At 38.6% G+C, this 25138-nt stretch overlaps 1 protein-coding gene across 1 annotated transcript in view; it reads left to right on the plus strand.

Moving 5' to 3' along the window:
• Positions 1-25138, plus strand: part of ssp3 (short spindle 3) — a 188699-nt gene that overhangs the window by 30663 nt on the left and 132898 nt on the right. Inside the window, exons 18-21 of the mRNA XM_071595700.1 lie at positions 1816-2008; positions 3936-4048; positions 4142-4265; positions 8032-8125. Of these exons, the coding sequence (XP_071451801.1) occupies positions 1816-2008; positions 3936-4048; positions 4142-4265; positions 8032-8125 (524 nt within the window). The remainder of the gene's footprint in view (positions 1-1815; positions 2009-3935; positions 4049-4141; positions 4266-8031; positions 8126-25138) is intronic.

The following is a 25138-nucleotide window of genomic DNA, read 5'->3' on the forward strand; positions in this document are numbered from 1 at the left end:
AAATATTTGTTACGATTGTTAAGATCTGATTTTTAGGTTGTAAATTTTCCTTGTTTGAAAAGATTTGTAATTACAATGAAGGAGATTTTGATTTAGAATGGAAACAATTATTGATGTGGCCCTTACTTAATTCAAATCCCAACTCTTTCGCTATTTCAATAACAATAGTTAGAAGATTTTCTGTGTTATTAAATGGGTCACCAGGATTGTCCAAATTATTGGCAAGAAAATATTTTGAAAAAAAGTCATTGGTGTGATTAGAAACCAAGACTAAATAAATGCTCCTAAAACAATGCATTTTCTCTTTTTAACTAGGAGATGTTAGTTACATTCCTCTATCCATGTCTTTTGTGCTTCAATAAGCTTAAAACCCTCCTTCAGTATCTCATGACACTTATCAATGGAGTCACTGAGACGTTTCCAAGTACCTTTCATCCCAGGTCTTATTTCGTTCACCAGCAAGTAAATGTCCTTGAGAAATTTACTTTGTGATGCAACACATCCTTCTGCAGTCTAGAGTGTCATTGGTATATTAAGGCTCTACTTGCCTCAACTTTGACAATTGCAGCACCTCTACACTTGCCTAGTCACTTGCATAACAGCAATGTCCTCCTTGTACTGTGAGTCCGGTTAATGTAGACCATAGAATCACTTTTACACTAAATCAAGGAATATATATGGTGCTTTATGTTGAATGCCAACCTACACTGCTTGTTTTTTCATGGTTATTCACGGAAACAAAACAAAAATAATGTCCTGGAACTGAACTATTATTCAAATGTCCTGGGACTGAATTGACTCATTTAGTCAGCTTTTATCCCTGCTTCACTATCTTTAAGAAATAATTTCAGCATTTATAGGAATGCTTGGCCTTGGGTGTCTCATGAGGAGTGGAAAAGGACTGTTCTGAAGCAGGGAAAGCTGAACTCTGAAAGATGAAAATGTCATACATGACTATGAATAAGTAAAATAATATTCCTGCATGCATTCCAAGTTCAAAAAGGCACATGTCTTTTTATGCTCGCTCATCTGAACGTAATCCTGTCTTGCACCTGAGAAAATGTTGTGCTATATAATTACGTTCAGGCTATTTCTGGTTGTAATTGTCAGCCCCATACCCAGCTCTTATTCAGAGGATCATTTTTCTTTTTCTAATTTACCATGACCACATTTCCCACGGGTTGGCTACCCAATTCTTGGTTTTGTTGCTCATATTTGAAGTGGTCCACCTCTTGAAAGCTAGAATTGGATTGACATGTACGTCAAAGTACCTTGTTATATGGAAAAATCCTTCTGTGTTGTGCACATACACACTATGCCATTTAGAGCCTTTCTTTCATTTGAGCTTGGAAGATGGATCATTTCTTGCAACTTGTGGGAATGAAAGGAGTTCCTGTTTTGGTAATAAGAATAATGTTTGATCCTGATGTTTATTAAGCATGAAAATATATGCATGCCTAAATTATGTTAATGTTTTACTTCGAAAAAAATTAATTATTTTAGAATTTTGCTATTTTGTGCCACATGGATGTAAAATTTATACTAATTGATTCAGTCGTTGTCATTTAATTGCAAATAAATTCTGAATTATGTTATCATTAAAATTCTTTTAATTCTTCTCTGAGTTTCCATTGAAAGATGCATGTAGTCATTGATGTTAGTAGATTCATGTAGGCATCAGGGTGAATCATCAGTGTACCATGTTGGTGTGGGATACATTTTTCTTGCTACACGTGTGTTAAGTGCTGCAAAAATGTGAAATGAAATGGAATATTTCCAGTGAGGCATTGTTTCATCATATTATTTAAATTTCAGAGGCCAGGAGTATGAAAATATGCTGGAGAAATCACCGAAAAATGTTGAGTCAAGCAACAAGTCACGTCTGCAGAAATTAATCAAGGATGTGGAAAAACTGAACCATTCACAGGGGAAGGGCCAGTGGCCTGATGTTGCCATCACTGCCTTAGAAAGGGCTTTGGGGGAGATCAATCGCATATTGGACAAGCAGGTACTGGGAGTATGATAAATGTAATGTAAAATAAATTCATGTTCATCCTCTTTTTTCAGTTAGTTTAGTATTACCCGTAATTAGCTAAGTACCTATCCTCTGGGGTAGTTGGGGTTGTTACATATCTAAGTGAGTAGAACATTCAGATCACCAGAGGTTTGATTTCTGTAGCCTTTGGTAACTGCCGACTTCATCCAAGCTGTTTGTTTGGGAACCAGATTTGTCTGGGAAAGCATTGGTGGCATAGGGAAAGAAAATGCCTTCCCTCTTCCTCCCACCCTTATGTTAGAATTTCACTTGCTGTAAGGCTTAGTATCAAGTGAGCTCAAGCCTCCTCACCAATTGATCAAATGAAATTTAGAAGTGATTACTGTGGTTTTTTTCATCAGTTACATTTCTCTGAATGCTAATATGTGACATTGTTAATTTTAAAAAAACAAACCAAATTCATGCACAAAAATGTTTGCTTATTTGTCTACACAAAGCAGTACGTGGTATTAATTGAAATTCCATGCACAAAAGTACTTCACTAACATGATAATGGAACTCTTTTTTGTGAAAATACTCATATCCTACATTTTCATTTAGGGTACTACAAAAAAACTTCCACAAGGCTAAGAAAAATCTGATTCTCATGTTCATGTGGCACTAATAAAATGACTTTAATGTTCCTTGTAAGTCTGTTGGACTTGTTTTTTGGGGGCTAATAATAGTATGCATGCAATGGAAATATACAGCAGACTAATTACTGGATTTATCAGATTACAGAAATACATGGCATGTGTATTAATTAAGGTTAGTTCTTCGGGTGGTTATGAGTATGCTTATTATATGAAACATTAACAATCAATTTCTTTGAACAAATAGCTGTAAGTGATGACTAAGTAAAAATTTAATCCCTCATAAATTGTATCAATTGAAAACTAATCAGTTAAGCCTAATATGATAAAGCTAATGAGCCAAATCACAGAAAATGAATACCATTCAATGTAATTCAAGTGGGGAGAATTCTAGCTTCATTAAAGCAATGGCAAAATTGTTGGTACGTATTTCAACTTAGCAGTAATTGTTGAACTGCAATAATGAAAATTCTCCCAAGACCCTAATTCTTACTCTAGTGAATGTAAATGGTGAGAGGTAAGTTGGAGTTTCAGTTGCAGTGACCCTTTGGCACAGCAGAGGTGATGGAAGTTTATGAGTTGAAGTATTAAAATTGTTTTGGCATTGCAGTCAAAATAGGCAAATAGCTGGTCACATTTCCATGCAAGGAATGAATTTGGTGTATTAGCCAGCCAGGCTGGGGGGAGAGAGGGCGTGCATGTGCAAATGGCTTATTAGGTACTCCATTACTTCATGCAGTGCTAGTTGTTTTGATTGTATATTGGCGATTATGAGAAGGAATTGTCATGATTATTGGTTGAAAATGGTGGTAAATACTGATGATGAGGTGCTCCAAGCTCATCGTCAGGTTAATTAGGATTTAATATTTCCAAGTTTCACTCCAGCTGGTCGCATTCTGAAAAATATCTCACGAACTCTGTACCACATCCTAACAGTAATGGTAGTATATGGTGTATGCATGGTACAAATCTGGTCAGACCTCTTAGTATCACAAGCACTAAGAAAATATCTACTCTGAATACGAAAATTTCAGTGTAAAAATAATTTGCCTTCACTGGGATTCAAATCTGGATCCCACCATGTCCAGCCAATTGCTTTAACCAATTGAGCTACCAGCACATTCTCATCCTGGTCAAGGCAATTGATTTATACCCTCTGAAATTCTTGCAAAAATAATTCTGGTAGCATTTTCCTCATTTCTTTGGATATATCTTCTTTCTCCAAGAAGAATATATCTGATATATATTGAAAATTTTCCTCTGTGTTATTTACTTAATATGACACAATGTGCATCATTTTATTTCAGAATGTTGTTGATAAGGTTGCATTCCAAGCATTGGGTGGTTTTGCTGCCCTGACCTCATTGCTAGAAATGGCAGTAGGAACCTCACCCAATATAACTCCATCTCTTCCACCAAAGTAAGTCTTTTAGACCTTCCTTATGTGCACGTTCATTTTATTTTTTATTTCCTTTTATTAATTGTCTCCATTTCCATTTATTATTGTTTTCAGGTGCTACATCACAACTTGCACCACCTACAATTTGGCTTGCAACGGTTGTCCTGGAAATTCTAAGTATGTTCTGCTGAGCAATAAAATAACAACTGTTCTGGATTTTTTACTTCAAAGGCTCTCAGTGAGTACTTCTTTAATTTGCTTATTTATTTGCGCACTATTTTGCTGAACCATGGCAATAGATCATTAATTTATTGTTAAATATTTTCGTTACCAGATTTGTAATTTCTTTGCGAAACAACGAATAGTAATGAAAATGATATTTGAAGAGCCATACTCTGTTAATAATAATTTGTTTTGGAGAAATTCGTTTGTAGCTGCTTGTGACAAAATGAAAAATTTTGGGGTAGATAAAAGGTTTGCCAGGTGAAGATTCATCTGCCCTCGCTTTTTTTCCTAATGAAGCTGTTCTTTCGAATTAATGTGAAGTTTCTTAAATCTTGGCTGAAATAGTACTGGTGTGTCAAGGAATAAATGCCTTTTGAAGCAGGAAATAAGCGTCCGTGACCCGTATTTTCATTGGAAAAAATCCAAAGTAACGATGTATCTTGTAAAGGGATTAAATGCGTGCTTGACTGAAGACCCAGTGTCTTGTAACCCCTGTGGAATCAAAAAACCAGGAACACTCTCCCCGCTTTAGTCACTGAATGTGTTGCTTTTTTCTGGGGCTGAATCTATACTCCTCTCATTCCTCGGATCAATCTGCAAGGTTTAATTGGGTATGTCGAGGGGGGTATGTTGCCTTTGGCACGAGGGGGAAATCTTAAATTTTAGAATCCCGTTGCACACGCGAGGGAGCATGTGTCTCAGATGAGCGCATGCAATTTTATAGTCGCGTGCAAATGTGCCGTACTCGACATTGTGCACGCCCAAAGTATTCCGATTTTCCGAGAGGGTGAAGGCTGGTGGGCTAGGGCTTCTCCTCGGCTGGAGAGGATCCCGGTCTCGCCGTGGACATTCTCTAGTACCCATTGCAGTCTCGTCTCAGTTGTCGTAAAGCGCTTACACCGTTGCCGGCCCCGCTCTCCTCACGACTTCAGTCCCTCCCCTGCGACCAATCATCGCACTAGAGGGATCGAATCGTATATTGCGGCGTGAGAGATAAATAGCGAGCGTTTCGAATAAAAGTGAAAAAATAAACGCGCGCGCATCCATACGAGGAGGGGTCATGTTCACCCGACCGAGATATTTCGGCCGTGAATCTCTTCCATTGCATTTTTCGGTCCTGTTTTCCTCGGAAGTGACATTTCGGATGCGGTCCAACCCCCTCCTCTCCTGTTTGAAGCCGAGTTCCACGGGTCGAATCGGGAGAAATCGAAAGTTTTTATTGCCCCAACGAAATTTCCAATCGTTCGCTCCCAAAGAGCCCTCTTGAAGTCTCGCGATTTTTATGTCTTTCGGTTCGAACTTCTCTCAACTGCGCTCATCGATTTGATGGCCCAGAAGTTATTGCCGCTTATAAAGGTGGTTTCCTTTGCTGCATTTTGCGTTCTTTTTCCCCACTCTTCGTCCCTGTTTTGCAGCGCGGCATTTGTTTGTGACGCTACAGTGCGTTTTTATTTGTTGGAATTTGTCGTCTACCAGAAATACTATTAAGAACATAGAAAAATGTTACAAAAATAAGAATCAGATTTTCAAAAAGAAGAGAGAAATCTCCTCACGACGACGGATAATTTTATCCTTCTCACCAGACTCTGTATCGTCTGTTGCATGCGACCTTCAAATTCGGCTGAATGAAGCCGTTAACTACTGATAGTGCTGTACTATTTTCTCCAATTGTTCATACTTATATTAAGAAATCGCCTCTAATATTACCCTTTCGATGTTCATTTGCAATTTGAATATCGACTGAAAGCTTAATCAGGTTTTTAAAGAAATAGTTGTGTTTTAGTTAGAATTATTCGCATTTTAAGAATGAGTTTGTTAATATTTGGAAGTACAGGCCTGTATAACTCCGAGCCATTTGTTGAATAGCTGATGTACCCCAGAAGGAAATCAACTATGCTTTTTGTGTAACTCGCGATTTTATTTCTGTGTATCATTTGAGTTTTTGGAATTGAAACAGGTTTGTTCAAATAAAATTAAACGTGTAGTGTAAGTAATTTATCTGCATTGAAATTGGGATGTTTGTGTAAGTTGAATGAGATTTGTATCAATAAGTTATTTTTCTTAAAAATATACTATGCTTCTACCACATGGGGTGAAAAACTGTGAAGGCGTGGGGGGCAAATCGAAATATCTGTTGCATGGACGTAAAGTTAAAGCAGGCCAAAGAGTTAAAATAGTTTAGAAACCCAGGAATCGTCGCTGATTTCGGATATCCAACTCCAATATTAGTGTTATCAATTTTGGGTAGAATTATATTTTTAATGTGCAGTCCCTTTACGCTTACCACCCTATAATCTGTAAAGTGTTATGTTATTGACAACTCAGTGCTCCTAACCGAGGGTGGATTCAAACCCGCTACTCAATTTGGCCGGCGATAGTAGGGTTCACCGAGATTACGTGTATTAGATCAGCATCATTTTTTATCCCTGGGAGTAATGTTAATATATGCGAAGATATACTAGAAGTTTTTGTGAAAGTTCTGTGACTGCTGCTTTGTTTTCTTCGTTTAGGACATCTGCGTATTTTGCTCGGTGATCTTACCAGTGTGAAGTCTAGTATTTTCCGGGTTGGGAATATTCTTCTGAAAGATAAGGGCACAAAGGAACTCTCATTTTTACCGTATTGGAACGCCTCATCCGATGATCAGTGCACCGAGGTTCGAAGTTGGGTGCCCTTAGACGTATAAGCGGGGAAAGAAGATCGCCCTTAATTGTCACCCAGTTTATAAATAAAGCGAAATGAATTCGAAGATAATTTTACGTTAGACGAACTTTACTCAAAAGTCATCGTTCGGTGTCATCCTAGGGGCGTGAAACCTATGAAAGGTATACTATTCTTACCGTTATTTTTTTATCATAAGTTTCAACGCTAATTATGTTCTTTAACTAAATTGAACAACTGAGGTAGTGGTTGGCTTTTGAGATTTTTGTTTGATGGTTGCTTCGATGGATATATTGTTAATACTGTAAATACTAATAGTGTGAAATAATGTCTAAGGTTCGATCCACCCGCTATTACTCCATTTATCTCTTCTAACGAAGACGAACTCGTTATCAGCAGTTAGGCGCCCCCTTAAATGCCCTTCACATCTCTGAGATCATTTACGGGGCACTTACCTTCCTTGTTCACCGTCCTCCTTAAAAAAACGCGTTCTTCTGTTGATTTTTAGTCATCAGTCACGGAGAACTTGGAAAGAAACAGCGTTTGAAATGACACAAAAAAATGTTTCCGATACCTGATTAGACTGAAAGGAATTCTAAGTACCATTCAATTCTTTTGTATCATCATTTTGTTTTAAGAGCCTGTTGTTAGTGTGAAAGCATCTGCGACTTGCAGTTGTTAGTTAAGACTTAATCCTTTTCCCTGGAGTTTCCGTCGCGCCGGTTGTTTGCATGACAACAACTTCGCCCACAGTCTTGGAGGCATCTTCAGGTTGAGCTTGACAGAAGTACACCTCGACCTGAAGAAGTCACCAGGATGGGGTGAAAATGTTGTCACCAAAACCATCCACAAGATGTAAAGTTCGTGGAAGAGTAATAAAATCTTTAAAACATGTTTATCGCTAACTTATCACCACATCTGTATGTGGTGGCGTTAATGTCCATTTCTGCTATCGCTTGTACCAAGTTTGTGTGTATAGTATACCAATTAATTGATGCATTCGTGACATATTTTCGTCATTAATAACTCAGTTACTTTACGGTCCAAAATTAGTTGGCAACTATCCAACGTCCTGATTCATTCATTAAAATCTTACGCCTTGTCTAATTCTTTTACAGGGGCTGATACCATTCCGCCAACCCGTGCACGGAGGGAGCTCCGGTGGTGCCAACAGGGCCGCCTCAGGAACACCTCCAGTGGATCCAGTAGCTGGTTGGTCCATTCATCTGATTGTAGTGACTTAGTGTTCCTCTCTTGCTTCGAATTCTTATCTCGAGCACGTCGTGTGCAACTACTCATGCGATAGCTATTGTCGTGTGTTCACACAAGGCAATGTCTTTCCCAGGTGTGTGCTTGAAAACGCCCCAACTTCATGTACATTGTAGTCACACCCGAATGCGTAGTATTGCATTTTTGAAATAGTAGTACTTCCCCCCCGAACGCTTACTGCAACAGAAATACCGATATGTAAAGTGTAGACTTGATTAAATACTAATGCGTAACCTTTACTCACGACCTCTCCTGGGTGAAAACTACGTGGGCTAGCTAGCAAAAAATTAGGATATATTAGAAGTGTATTGGGGAAATGGGACGAGAAAGTTAAAGAGCAATGCTATCCTTTGTTAATTCGGCCTCATATCGAATGTGGTGATAGTATATGGGATCCTCATTAAGTTGGATTGATCGCCGAATTAGATGGCGTGCAGCGTAGAGAAGCCAGGTTTGGAAAACGTTGTTGTGAAAAACTGAGTAGCGTGTCATAATCATTAGAGGACTAGGTTGGGAATCACTCACGGAGCGAAAGTTAAACCACAGATTATATATGTTGCATTAATGGGAAGCGGGTATCTTTAGCGATTATTTTGAAAATGTATGATTAGCCCCATCGGACTACGGTAGGAGAGATCATGTGTATAAAATTATAGAGATTGAGTAGAACAGATAGATTTGAGTTGTCATTTTTCCTACGGACGATAAGGGATCAGAATAACTGTATGTGACCGATCTGGGGGGATTAAGCATTTTCATTTTTTCTTTCTAATTAGCCCAGTATTTGGTCATTACCTCATCTAATCTTAGTTATTGTCCTTCTTTTTACTAACAGCTCCTTCATATGAGCTGAGAGGCGTATCACACTGAGATACCGTGGTGCATGTCTCTGTTTAGTTATCATGATCTGAATTATGGGAATAATTTGTTACTAACAATTAAGAAAAACGTAATTTTTTATGCTGTATGCCTGGTGTGTTATCACGCCCTACCACGCATCCTAGCGGTGGCTTGCAGGGTACCATGTAGATACGTATGTATGTAGATAAAAGTAAAAAGAATATTTAAAAAAGAAAAATAGTCTCAGCGTTACTAGTAAAAAAGAAATAGTCTCCATGTAGATGCTTAAAACACCTCCAAGCTTCACATTCTTTAAATTTGCTCCATGTTCTGTCGGGAGTTGTTGATCAGAATCTCGCACATTGTTGCGAGACAACCATTGCAGTTAATGCGAATCGGAAATCTTGTCATCTATATGCCCACAGTTGCAATAAATTACTCAGTATATAGTATTATCGACTGCTTTGCCTAAACTTTTTTCAATTACGCATAAAGTAATTAGCATTAAAACAAACAGAAGTTCCAATTGGGCATTTCCTTTCATTAGACGATTGTACAGTAATAGCAATAGCTGATCTCGCTGAAACAGAAGAAAGTTTTTGTGCAGGGATTGTCTTTGGGACTTGAAATTTGCTGAATGACACTAGAGAATTAAGGAAAAAAAATGTGCCAGTAATGCAAGTCTTTAACCACTTTTTCTGAGATTGAGAAGTAGATTTGCCATTATTATTTGTAATTTTTCTAATATCATGGGATATTTAAAAAAATGCAAAAATAATAAAGTACTGGTTTGAAACATACGGTGAAATACAAATCGGAGAGGCGATGCTATTTTCTCGGAGTCATTGTAAGAACGAAAGTTCAGACACACTTTCGCAAAATTTTACATGCATCTACCTCGGACCATTTCCAATTTGGAATGAAAGACTTTTTATGAATCCTTTTGTGGCCAATAGACGCTAGACAATCAAATTATTCCGACGAGCTTTTAATCGAGTTTTTAAACGATGAAATTCCGTATCCTTATTATACGGTAGATATTATATAAATGACCGCATTTATTCAATGCCGACGGTTAGAACTGTTTCAAGATGAATGCATATGCAATGTCCATGCATTAACCGCTAATAAACTAATTAACTCGAAAAAGGAAAGAGTTATGAATTTTTTCCTTTGCCATGTGTGGAAATGAGGTTGAAAGATAGGTGCGAATAGCAAACGCCTTCAATATGCTATCCGTCAAGCTTTTGAACTGAGTATTAGGTTCCTAAGTGAGGGAAGCAAGTCGAGTTTTGCCAAATCAGCCGTTAGCTTTGATATCGTACATAATGTTTAGGGCTCCATATCTAACTGTTCGCAAGTATCTTCACTGTAAAGGAAAACCGTAAATTAGCCCCCTTGAAGGTTTGGTAATGAGACTGGGCATTGGATTTGTTTACCGACTTCCTTCTGTAGGTTTTCACTTCCAAATTGGCCAATAGATATGCTCGATTTTGCTTCCTGCTCGATTTCGACGTTCTTATCTAGAGCCAGTCAATCAGTGAGCTGACTATATATATAAACTCCAACGAAGTTGACTTTTAAAAACGGCAAAACCTGAAGGTTTATTAAGATGGAAAAAAGCTTTTATTTATTTTTATATACCCTGCAAGCCACCTCCAGGGTGTGTGGCAGGGGGTGAATACACACCACAATAATTTTACTCAAACATGACCCTCCGGCGGTCGAACAATGTTAATGTTTAATGTGAAGAGAGATGTATCGGAGAAAAATTTGGAAGGTCAACGATAACTAAGTTGCCGACGGCTAATGGGTTTTTATCTCACCAAAACCGGTGGTGACATCCGGTAGATATAATTTTATTTGGTATTTATCAGCCTGGGGCCTGTTTCTCAAAGACACGGTTCGTGTACTAACCCACGTAGCTCGCTGGTCTTGAAATGATGCTTAAATTATCAAATCATCGGGCTGTTCAAATATTGGCCATTAATACGAAATACCAAGGTTGGGGTAGCTGTTTAAAAAAAATTGAATATTTCTCGAAACGCAGTTGGGAGGAGTATTTTTTTTTGTTCTTAATGAATGATTTGTTACTGAAAATTTCCTGCTTATAAAAATACTGCTGGAGAACACTTAACGTTACGTAATGACTGCATAGTCTGAATGATAGCTCATGGGAATTCAGTATTGCATTGTACGTATTACTAGAGTGCCAACCTTAGCGATTTCACTTGTCCCATCGAGGGAATTGTCAAAGTCATGCACTGCATGTGCTGATCACACTCGTATGAAAACTTGAATGTTGTGTTGTTTCTAATGTGCCCTTCGAACCAAAGAAAAATACCAGGTATTTTTCACAAAACTTTGTATTTGGTACGACTAGTCAACGCATAGGCATCATTCTCAGGTACCTGAGGATCATTCGAAAAGGAATTTCCACGTAGTCAAGCCTGGGACCATGGAGTGTAATGTACCATTTTTAGAATTAACATTTTATTGGTTAATAAGGTGAAACGGAGCGGATAAAAATTTAGAATCAACATCGAAATAAAGGTGAATTCTGTTTGATTTACTTCCCCTCTGGGTGAAAACGTTTGAAACAAAATGTCATCTTAATAAAGTTATCATCAAAAATCCTGGGGACCAGAAAGTATGAACACAGTTAAGCCATAGCAGTCGTAATTATTTCTTTAGGTTTGTTCTCCGTACCAAAGTGTCTGGCAGTACCCAATTAATTTTTTACCGCGTATTTTCCACATTCCCGATAATATTGTACCGAAATTTCGACTCTTGATATCTTATCCATCCCGACTGAAAAACTTATAAGGAAAAGTGACGAAAAATTAGGACTATTTATGTTAATGCGAGAGAAAACCTGGAACTTTGGATGAAGAAATCCTTTAATTTTCGCCGAAGCTTGACCATTTATAAGTTTAGGAACAGTGTGGAATATTCTTTATGAGAAATATTAATAGGGGTCATATAGCACAATTTGAAATTATTCCCGTTTTATAAAGTTACCTCTATTCTACGATCGACTTGGGCATTGAGGCATATCATTGTCAACTCTTCTAATTAACAAGTACGTACTTGGTGTTGTGTGTGTATCTATTTAGGTAAATCAAATATTAAAATTTTCGTAAATACAGAAAATCTAATTCTGCTGAAATTAATGATATCACATGTAGTTCTGACTTCGGGTAACTTTAGTAAAGCGTTTGAGATGCTGACTAATTGTCAGGAAGCTCCTTCATCGCCAAAGGCAAGCAAACAGCGTGAGTGAAAATTTGCCTGCAAAAACCGCCATGGCAAACAATTCTCTCCTCGGTGAGGGATATACTGCGTCGGAATTCGCAAATGTCGATAAATGGTAGAGGGCAAAAATGGGATTGACTTGTGTCAAACTTATGTTTTTGTAATTTTTCTAATGTTATTGATGCTTTATAATATGGAAAACTACGTACAGATAAGGTTTCATTCGATGTTCAGGCTTTTTTCCGCGAACCGGTCGTTACGTGAAGGCAGCACAGTGAAATTCACACAGTACAATCATATAAAACAGGGAATAGATTGAATGAAAAACGTAATGGAAATATTCTATCTTCCGAACTCCGTTTTTTATGTAGAATCTCGTATCCGAATTGCACTTTTTCATCAAATTACTAGTCTCGATTCCATTTTTATCAGTTGAATGTTTTTTTTAGAATCCAAATTCAATTTGATAATTCGTACAATTAATGTTATGAATCCAACTTCGGGTTTTTTTTCTTATTCTTCAAATTCAAATATGAATTTTAATTCATTAAAAACGAAATGAGATTGGTTTTTTTCACATTTGAGTGTCAATTTTATTAATTCATTAATAGGTGCATAACACTATGGCCCAATAATTTCCAGTTTTGTTCCTTATATTGCTTTAATCTGCGGATTACCTCTGCAATTAAGAGCGGTGGAAAAAAGTGTTCATGTAAGGTGAAGAAGACCAGTTTCATCATAATCTTGCTTTTCGGTTGCTATTTATTCCATAAATGTGGAAATACGAGTTTCTGGGAAAATTTTTAAATTTAATCTTCAAGTTTAAATTTGGGGCTGTGGGGTTAATGGCTTGACCTATAAAATTTCACTAATTTAATTTGCAATCCTTGCGCCGTATTTGATTTTAGAAATCGTTTTCAATGTTATTTTTTAGCAAACTCTTCGCCGCACGTGTATCACGCATGTGTACGCAGTGCAATGATATACAATGTAATGTGGTATTCTAAGCCAAGTTATGCGTATATAGTATTTTACTTTAATTAAAATAAATAGAAACATAATGGCAGGGCAAATGGAGGGAAGATTTTCCGAGGAAGACCAAGAGTCAAGTACATAAGACAAAAAAGGACGTAAAACAAAAGCCAACGTGAGGGTGAGGGAATGAAGTTGACAATGGAGGGCTGTAGTAAACCAATGTGAGGGAGTAAGCGTACTTCAATATTACCCGCGCACTCACTATCTTATTCGTTTGCTGGGTGATTCTACGTCAGGTTATTTATCACCCGTACCTGTAAAACTATTCGTCATAAGATTTTGAAATATCTTAATACTTATAGTTGTTCTGTTTTGCTTTTCAGCACCTCTTCATAGATTTTCAAACTGCAATTTCCTCCACCCGGGTGGGATAATATATTAAGCGAATGGCAACTACGGCCGTATGAATATTATGGGAAGAGTCAACGGGTGGGATAATGCTCGAAGGCTAATAGGAAAGTTGCGCCGTGACAGTTTCTGCCCTTCTGGTTCGTGTGAAAAAGAAGGAAACAACTCGTCCAACCACCAACGAGATAAGTTGCTAAGAATATTTCGAATATTTTGTATTTGTTATTCAGTGAGGTGCTAATTAAACTGCTGCTGTCTATGTGGATCTCACTTCACAAATGTCGGCGGGTTCAGTTTATGTTAGGTATTCGTTGATAAATATAATAATTGTATGCCAACGGGCTTTGATATCATCGAACAAGGTGTTAAGTCGTTCGAAGTCTTTTTTCTGTGCGGCTTGAATGAGGTATTCGATGGTGCGAAACTTCAGTTTGTATATCTCAAAAGTATTCGAAATTTCACAAACGTGTTCTTGCAATTTCCATGGTTTCCATAATTGGGGCATATAATGACGACGGCGGCTTAAGAAGTGTGTTCGCGTGCGCGCGCGTGTGTGTGCAATATATAATATATATATATATATATATATATATATATATATATATATATACGATATATATATATATATATATATATATATATATATATATATATATATATATATATATATATATCGTATGCATAATCATTACTTAAGACTGGCAATATATGCTCCTATAATGCAATGACATATTCCCTACCCGTCTCTTTTAACTATGACCATTGTGTGCTTGATGGTAAGTACCTTTGCAGTACTTGTGTCACATGCAGGTCTGAATTATCACCGACGCTCATCGCAATATATGCAGAAGCCACTAAAAGTGAAAAACACACCTCTGTTTACTTATTGAAATTATGCCATTGCGTGAACATAGGTATGTTGGTTTTTTAGTCCAGGAATTTGACATGCAAGATCGCTTGTATGATTTCCAATCCCCTATAATTGATACGAAGTCGATTTTTCTCTTGTTATAACGAATGTTTGCACATTGTAGAGTTTAGTTTGTCGAGAGTTAAAGGTGATTGTGTCGTTCTTAATAAAGCGAAACACAATCGCGATTCGAGGTTCGATGATTTTGACAAAAGGATTCTGTCGGACCGATTTCATTGATTTTGGTCCCATCACTACTTGAAATACTAAGCCATTCGTATTTCTTTCCAATGGAACTTTAACCATCTACCGTAAAGTGTTCGACAACTTGCAGGGTGTACCCTTTTTTAGTCAATCTCCCGTGATGTGATGTGGCTTAAGAGTTAGGGAGAGTTTAAGGAACAATAGTTTTTGCCCTCCATTGGCTTATGCTATTCCTTTTCTGAAACTTTCGTTAGCTCCCCTGAGCTGTTTTTTCAAAGCTTAAAAAAAAGTGAGACACGAAACTGTACAAGATTTTTAACTGAATACATTTGTATTTCATACATAATTATGTCATGAAAATACTATTTTAAATAGATTTAAGGAGATTAATTGTAATCGTTGGTTTAACTTCCATGATGTCATCCACGTTGCTGATATTTGCGCGTTCTCCTGATAGTTTTTTTGAAAATAGTTCGAAATTAATATTTGTACACCACATAAAGCCTCATGGAGTGGCAATAGTTCTGGTTACAATTGCCAAATAAGAACCTTGACGAAGTAGGCGGTGAGAAGTGCCGTTTCTGAGTTGCCATTCCTAATTTTAATCCTAATTTGAAGATATCCGTGTGGTTGATGACATTTAAAATTGAAATACTTACAGGTACAAATAAGTAAAGGGAAAAAACATTGCTGTTTCAAAAACTGTTTATTTGGGCTAATCTTAATGGTTATATGTTCTCCCTATGGCACAAATAGGATCTACTCGACTACGAGCGGAATATGTGGATGCCAAGTTATCGCATCATAACAATCGGAAAAAATGAAATGTGTAACTATTTTAAAACAGGTAATGTAGTCCAGTGGAACCTGCAACCATATATTCTGTAAAAAAGCTCTTGTATTATATTCTCCACCACCGATATTAAATACATTCACATTTAATCCTTCGAAGCGAGTTTCGTCTTCCTGTATCTTTAATAGCAGACTCGCTCATAGACTAGCTAAGAGGACTATGTATTTTACTATCCCTATGTACGTGGGTCGTTCAGTAATCCTTAGAAAATCCTAGAGCAGCGCTCGTAGTGTCGGAAAAGGCTTGATATTAGTAAGTATCATGTCTCATTACCCTGCTGTTAGAGTTTCAGCTTTGTCATCTCATGGTTTAATTTTCATAGTCGAGTGAAGCGACAAACTTTTATTTATTTAGAAAATTATAAAAAAATAGTTACATATTATACTATCCCATGCTTTATCATGAGCGTAATCATATAACGACGACCTGTTTTCTAATCAGGGTTAATATTCATGGTAAACTCTCGATCTCGCGAACGTTTTAATCTAGAGCAGTTAAAAACGTATTCAAGCGTGTCGTTCGCACATTTTTACACCTCGAGGAGTTCGGAGTCACTTAGAGAGTGTCATGAGTTCAAGCGTGAAGTTGACTTCACGCTTGGTTCATTCCTGATCTTTGATCGTTCTTTTGTTGCCGAAAGCCGAAGACAATTTCCGATAAAACGCTGAACCATTTATTGCGCCGTTCTCGGGACGTTTCACCTCTCTCGCGTGCGGTTTTGAAACAAAAAGTGACCAAGGAAATGAGGAATTGCGCTGCACTCGAGATGCTCACTCCTCTGCTGGCTCTCATTTGTCTCCCAACTTCTCCCGCGGCCGGCCTTCCGCACCTCCGCCACCAAATTCTTCCGCTTTATCTTCTTCTTTTTCTCTCGCAATGCATTTCCTTGCGCTTCTGCCTTAGTGCCTTCTGCTTAATACCTCGCCACTCCCCCACCTCCAACCCGGGGGTCTTCCTCCGTTTATCGCAAAGCTACCTCTTTCCCTCGAACAGCGCCACCCGTCTATTCCCCCTCACCACCGGCCACGCCTCTCTCTCCCCCGTACATACGGCCCCGCCTTCCCGCCCCTCGTTTCCTCCCGACCTCAGCTCTTACCTCCCCCGCCATGCCTCTTGCTTACCTGTCTCTGCGTGGCGTCGGCAGAGGAGGGAAGGAAGGCTCTCCTGGAGTCCCTCGGTCGCGGATGGGGCCTTTCCTCGCCAACAGAGCCCCTTCCTCGTCGCCCTCAATCTACACACGCGCAAACCCAATACTAGGACATACTCACCCATCGTTCCTCTCCCTGTTCCCGATCATCGATTCCCGTGGTGAAGAACCAAGTCGTCGTAATCTCCCACCATTCCCGACGACCCTCCCACTCACGCGTCCTCATTGCCTCCCGCTCCTAGCATACTTGCGAGGATATACGACCATACACATGCATACACATACGTTAACGTGTGTGTGTGTGTGTATATATATATATATATATATATATATATATATATATATATATATATATATATATATACTCATATATACAGAAACATATATAAGGAAAAGGGATAGGAACACGTACACGTTCACGTTCACGAACACGTACACGTTCGATTCCGCCTTCCCCACCTCTATTGTGTTCGTCCTTTATACGTGTTCCTATCCCTTTTCCTTATATATGTTTCTGTATATATGAGTATTTATTCGCCGTTTGGCGGGATTTCGTGTTTGAATGTATATATATATATATATATATATATATATATATATATATATATATATATATATATATATATATATATGGTCATTGAAGCAGGAGGATAGACGTAGACTGGAGGCTTTTGAAATGTGGGTGTGGAGAAGAATGGAGAAGGTGAAATGGACAGAGAAGAAAACAAATGAGGAAGTACTTGGTATGGTGGGCGAAGAGAGGGGTTTGTTGGGAGCAATCCTATGGAGGCAGGAAAAGTGGATGAAGGGGGTGTTGACCGGCAGTGGGATGTTGAAGACTGTGATAGAGGGTAGAATGTTGGGCAAAAGAGGAAAGGGAAGGAACAGGATAGGGATGTTGGACGGGATGAAGGGCGGAAGAAAGTACTCAGAGATGAAGAGGGACCTGGTGTAGAGTAGAATTTAGGGTTGTGTTTTGTAAGTAGTCACAAAATATTTGTTTGGTAGTTGTGTCCATCGAAAAACCTACCTTAACCGATCTTCAGAGGAAGACGGATTGTTTCGGTCGAAATATCAAGAAATAACGCGTGAGTGTTCTTCTCTTTTTTTGTGTTTCTATATTGTGTGTTACTGTGTATTGTACTATATATATATATATATATATATATATATATATATATATATATATATAGCTTGGGTGGAGCTGAGGGTGCCCGGAGAGGCTTGTCCAGGAATTGAAAACCCTCCGGTCACTACTACCCTTGGCTCTATCCTTGGAATACCGCAACCCATTAAGTGTTATATATGTAACACCATATATATATATATATATATATATATATATATATATATATATATATATATATACTCATACATATAGAAACAGATATAAGGAAAAGGGATAGGAACACATATAAAGGACGAACACAATAAAGGTGGGGAAGGCGGAATCGAACGGATCACAAGAGTAAAAATATTTCATTGACCGGGATTCGAACACCGGATCATTCCACTTGCCGGGCGGATGCTCTTAACCAATTGAGCTATCGAGGAAACGTAATTTACCCTGAGATCCGTGGGTCTAATATGTCGCCAAGCGCCCCGATTCTTTAGCCAAGAGATGGCGTCAGGGGACTGTTTCACCCACCAAAGGAGAAATAGACAATACACAAGAGGAAAAGGACAGTGGGTTAGAATTCATACAACATCATACAGGAAAGGAACAGTGCGTTTCGTGGCACGCATAGCCAGAAGAAGGAGATGAGCCACATTGGCCAAATACACATTCAAACACGAAAAACTCGCCGTTTCGTGTTTGAATGTGTGTGTGTATATATATATATATATATATATATATATATATATATATATTTTTTTTTAAGTAATCTACCGGTTAAGGTAGGTTTTTGGACTGACACAACTACCAAACAAACACCTTATCACTCCCAACAAAACACAAAATCAATCATCCTACTCTATATCAGGTCCCTCTTCATCTCTGAGTACTTCCTTCCTCCCTTCATCCCGTCCAACAACCCTATCCTGTTCCTTCCCTTTCCTCTTTTGCCCAACATTCTACCCTCTATCACAGTCTTCAACATCCCACTGCCGGTCAACACCCCCTTCATCCACTTTTCCTGCCTGCATAGGATTGCTCCCAACAAACCCCTCTCTTCGCCCACCATACCAAGTACTTCCTCATTTGTTTTCTTCTCTGTCCATTTCACCTTCTCCATTCTTCTCCACACCCACATTTCAAAAGCCTCCAGTCTACGTCTATCCTCCTGCTTCAATGACCACGTTTCCGCGCCGTACATAGCTACGCTCCATATCAAAGTTTTTACGAGTCTTTTCTTAACATCCTTACTCAAAGTCCCCGTCATCAACTCCCTCCTCCTCGTGAAAGCCTCTTTGCCTAGCGCAATTCTTCTCCTTACGTCCCTACTACTTTGACCGTGTTGGTCCAAAACACTACCGAGATACGTAAACTGTTCTACCTGCTCTAGCTTTTGCCCTCCTATTTTAATGTTAAGCTTGGCCTTTTTCTTTCTAGAAAATCGCATAACCTTTGTTTTCTTAATATTGATTCTCATCCCATACCTGTCGCACTGAATTTCCAATTCACTAAGCAATGCTTGCAGCCCCTTGGCTGACTGACAAACTAAAGCTTGGTCATCAGCAAACCTAACTGATTTTACGAATTCCCCGCCCACTTTCATTCCTACCTCGAGTTCTTCCCATGCCTCTTTGATCATTTCTTCTGCGTACAGGTTGAACAGCAACGGTGATAATGGGCAACCCTGCCTTACACCCCTTCCTAACACTGCCCATCCTGACTCCCCGTTTCCCACCCTCACCTGGGCAGTCTGAGACATGTACAGATTGCGGATTAGCCTCCTTTCCCTCCAATCTATTCCTATTTTCTGCAATATACTCATTAGTTTTTCCCAATTTACTCTATCAAACGCTTTTTCGAAATCTACGAAACAGGCAAATACCTCCTGGTTGTGTTCTATATTCCTCTCGATTAATAATCTCATTACTGCAATGGCATCACGCGTACCTCTCCCCTTCCTAAACCCAAACTGATCATCCCCTAAGTAATCATTTGCCCTACTCTCTATCCTTTTGTTTATGATCCTGAGAACAACCTTAGCTGCGTGGGATATCAAACTAATTGTCCTATAGTCCTCACATGACGTGGCCTTTACCTTTTTCGGAATAGGAACTAAAACTGATCTCACAAAGTCTTCCGGCCAGATTCCCTCCTCATAAATACTACGGATCAGCCCATATAGCCTCTTCCTCCCACATTTTCCCAAGCATTTCAAAAGTTCCACGGGAATGTTATCTACCCCCACGGCCTTATTTAGTTTCATCTCCCTTAATGCCCTTTCTATCTCATTGTCTAGTATGCCTGGACCTAAGCTATCTTCCTCTACGTCATGTTCCTTTTCAATGTCTAACTTTGTTGGTCTAAGCTCTTTACTATACAGGTCTTCTACATATTCCTTCCATCTCTCTTGGATCTTTCCTGCGTCAACTATTACCTTACCGGCCTTATCTCTAACTGCTATCGTTGATCTCCCTTTCTTACTTCCCGATAAAGATTTAACTATGCTGTAAAGCGCACCGATTTCCCCCTTCCTCTGCAGACTTTCCATATTCTCGCACTGCGTCTTCCACCATGCTTCCTTTGCTTTATTTGTTGCCCGCCTCAATTTTTTGTTCAATTCTTTGTACTTCATTTTGCCTAATTCTGTATTTATATTCTTCCATTTTCGCCGCTCATCCATTTTTGTAATCATCTCATCCGTGATCCATGGTTTACGAGTCCTTTTAGCGTTAACGGTTCCAATAGTGTCTTTTGCCGCTTTAGACAACCCTTTTTTGATACATTCCCATTTTTCTTCAATAGTACTTAGCTCTTTACCGTCCTCCATGATTTTCTCTATCGCCTGTTTGTATTCCTTTCTTTTCAACCCATTTAATGCTTCTACATTCCATTTTCTAACTCGCCGCCCCTGCCTTATCTTTTTAAAACGTACGCTACATTTCATAACAACTAAATTGTGGTCTGAGTCCGCATCCGCTCCCGGGAAGCTGTGGGAATTTATCACACTGTTCCTAAACCTGTGTCTAACCAGGATATAATCTAGCTGATATCTTCCCGAGTCACCTGGCATTTTCCATGTATACCTGCGTCTTTTGTGGTGTCTGAACCAAGTGTTGGTGATAACTAACCCCTGTCTCCTGCAGAACTCAACTGCTTTCTCCCCGCGGTCATTCCTCGTGCCTAAACCGTAGTCCCCCACCTCATCACCATCTCTTCCTTCGCCTACTGTCGCATTCCAATCCCCCATCACTATCAAATGTTTCCCTGCAGGAACACATGCAATCATGTCCTCTAACTGATCGTATATCCTATCGACCTCTTCTTCCTTATGGTTGCTCGGTGGCATGTATACCTGGATAATAACTAAGTTCGTCGGTTCATATATATATATATATATATATATAACACATATGTAGATTTTTAAACCATAGAGACACAAAGAAAGGACTATATATATATATATATATATATATATATATATATATATATATATATATATATATATATATATATATATATATATACACACACACACACACATACGACTCGGCCGTCGAAACGTCAAAACAACATATTGTGAGTGTCCTTTCTTTGTGTCTCTATGGTTTAAAAATCTACATATGTGTTATATATATATATATATATAACATATATACATATATATATATATATATATATATATATATATATATATATATATATATATATAACACTTTTTGAAAGTCTCACGGACGTGAGTAATAATGTATAACACTTAGCACTAGTGGACACAGACAAAAACACAGAAACACACAAAAAATAGTGAGTCTCTTTTTTGTGTGCTTCTGTGTTTTTGTCTGTGTCCACTAGTGCTAAGTGTTATACATTTTATATATATATATATACTACCTTGATCAAAAAGTTCCCGGAATAACCACCGTGTGGCGCTCCCATCGTTCCGATTTGAGTTCTGTTTTTTTTGTTAAATTGGTACATCTGTTGTTGATATTCCCTTTAAATCTTAGTGTCATAACTTGACATTTGCAAAAGTTACGTAGCCAAGAGTACATCTATCTCTGTGTGTGTTGGCGATTTTTTACAATTTCAGAAATGGATTTAAATTTGCAACAACGAACTTGTATTAAATTTTGCGTAAAAAACGGATTTAGTGGCGCACGGACGTTGGAAATGTTGGAAAAGTGTTTCGGCAACGATTCTCTAAAAAAAACGGTCGTTTACCAGTGGCACGAGCGGTTCAGAAGTGGTCGTGAGTCAATCGAAGATGATGAACGCAGTGGCAGACCATCGACATCGAAAGTCGGTGAAAAAATTGATAAAGTAAAAGAAATGTTGGTCAATAACCGCAAATTAACCATCAGAGAAATAGCGGAGGACTTGAACATTGCCTATGGATCCGCCCAAGACATTGTGGTTAATGATTTGGGTTTCCGTCGTGTAGCAGCAAAGTTGGTGCCAAAAGACCTCAATTTCATGCAAAAAAGAGACCGTGTTGACGTCGCAAAAGACATGATTTGCGAGGCTGAATCCGATCCCACATTCATCAAAAGGATCATTACTGGAGACGAGACGTGGGTTTATGAGTACGACACGCAATCCAGACATCAGGCAAGTGAATGGCGTTCACCAAATGAGCCGAGACCAAAAAAACCACGTCGTTTTCAGTCAAAAAAGAAGGCAATGCTGACGGTTTTCATGGATTACAACGGTGTAGTGCATCATGAATTTTTGCCAGGAGGCCAGACAGTAAACAAAGGGTATTATTTGGGCGTTATGAGACGTTTGCGTGAAGCAATTCGCCGAAAGAGACCAGAAATGTGGGCAGAAAACTCGTGGATTTTGCACCATGATAACGCACCGTCGCACAGTGCTATCATTATTCGTAATTTTTTGACGAAAAATGGAACAAATACCATCCAACAGCCACCGAATTCACCTGATTTGGCTCCCTGTGACTTCTTTCTGTTCAATCGAGTTAAAAAACCATTACGGGGAACGCGTTTTAGCAGCCGAGAGGAAGTAATGGAAAAATCGCAGGAAGCACTGATGGACATACCGAAAACCGACCGTAACTTTTGCAAATGTCAAGTTATGACACTAAGATTTAAAGGGAATATCAACAATAGATGTACCAATTTAACAAAAAAAACAGAACTCAAATCGGAACGATGGGAGCGCCACACGGTGGTTATTCCGGGAACTTTTTGATCAAGGTAGTATATATATATATATATATATATATATATATATATATATATATATATATATAGGTAAAAGTGTAATAAATTTTTTTTCCTGAGCTCAGTACACTTATTTTCCGGACGAACCCTGTATATACACATACACACGCACACATATATATATACACACATATATGTATATATACATGTATATATATATATACATTACATGTATATATATATATCTATATATCATTCATTTGAATTATATATGTAATTGATTTGTAACACATGGAAGCACAAAGAAAGGACACTCACAAATGTAGTTTTGACACACATCAGATGATGGTGACGGCCGTGCCGTCGAAACGTCAAAACTATGTACATTTGTGAGTGTCCTTTCTTTGTTTTAAAAATCAATATCAGTGCATCAAAAATCAATATATATATATATATATATATATATATATATATATATATATATATATATAATGTATAACACTTAGCACTAGTGGACACAGACAAAAACACAGAAACACACAAAAAAAGAGACTCACTATTTTTCGAATTTTCGGTGGTCGTTGCCACCTTTATCAAGGAGGAGAGGGACAGAACTGAAGGGAATACGAGGGCTGGAGCGATGGATGGAAGGGGAAGGTGGGGAGGGAATTCCGAAGGGACGGGTTTGGAGGGGCAGCGTTAGAAGGGTGGGGAAAATGTAGAAGGTGATGGGGGTGGAAGGGGGATGAAAATATAATTAGAACAGGGTAATTAGTGCCTAATATTGATTCCTGGCCAGTTCCAGGACTCCAAAAGCCAGATGAAGGATTGCTCTAGTGTTTTCAGTTTCAGAGGAGGATCAGAGGGTGGGAGGGATGCTATGATTGATACACTATAGCATTTATCAAAGGGAGTGTTGTGTTCGGAGGCGTGTTTGGGGATAGGGAGCATGTCAATGAAGGAAGAGTTTTTGCATGAGGCTCGGTGGTTGTTGATTCTGATATTGAGGGGTGTGGTGGTTTGCCCAATATAATAGGCAGGGCACAGTTGGCACTTCAGAAGGTACACTACATTGCTAGAAGTGCAAGTAGAGGAGGGAATTGGTGGGAGAGAGTTAAAAAGCGGGTGGGAGAGGGATGGGATTTTGGTTTTGAAAATAGGGCATGTTTTACATCTGGGTTTATTGCAAGGCGTTGGAGTGGTTTTAGGACGGGTTGGGGATTTAAGGAGTGGATTTGTTGATTTGAGGAGATCGGATAGGTTGGCGGGGCGTTTGAAAGTAACTGAGGGGCATTTGGGAAAAAGGTTGGCGGTGGCATTATGATTTTTTAGGATAGGGTAGAGGTCTTTCAGGATTGATCGTATAGATTCTAAGCCCGGGAAGTATGTAGTGCAAATTGAGAGAGGGTGGGGTTCTGCGGTGGAGGAAGGTTTGGGAGTGTACGCATGTTTTCGGATTCTTTTGTTCAGGAGGGATTCGGGATAACCTCTTTTTAGGAGGGAACAGTGTAGACTTGAAAGGAAATAATCAAGGGAATCAGGGTCACTACAAATTCTGTGTCCCCTTGTGGATAGGGAGTAAGGAATGGAGCGTTTTGTGTGATATGGGTGGCAACTATTGTAGTGTAAGTATTGCTGTTTGTTTGTGGGTTTAATATGTACAGAGGTGTGAAATGTTTGGTTTCTTAATGTAACATTTACATCTAGGAAGGTGATTTGGGAGGAGGATACTGTAGAACTGAAGGAAATAGAGGACGAAGCATTGAGGTCGGAAATGAAAGCTTTCAGGGAATCGGTACCATATTGCCAGAGGAGGAAGATATCATCGATGTACCTGAGCCACAATAGAGGTTTCAGTGGTTGTTTTGACAGGAATTTCTTCTCTGCGAGACCAAGAAAGAGGTTTGCATAGGAAGGGCTGAACCTGCTACCCATGGCACAGCCCTTGATTTTGTGTTTTTGTCTGTGTCCACTAGTGCTAAGTGTTATACATTATTATTCACGTCCGTGAGTCTTTCAAAAAGTGTTATATATATATATATATATATATATATATATATATATATATAT

The sequence above is a fragment of the Hetaerina americana genome, unplaced genomic scaffold (genome assembly GCF_022747635.1).
Source record: "Hetaerina americana unplaced genomic scaffold, ioHetAmer1.1.p SCAF_1, whole genome shotgun sequence".
Lineage (NCBI taxonomy): Eukaryota > Metazoa > Arthropoda > Insecta > Odonata > Calopterygidae > Hetaerina > Hetaerina americana.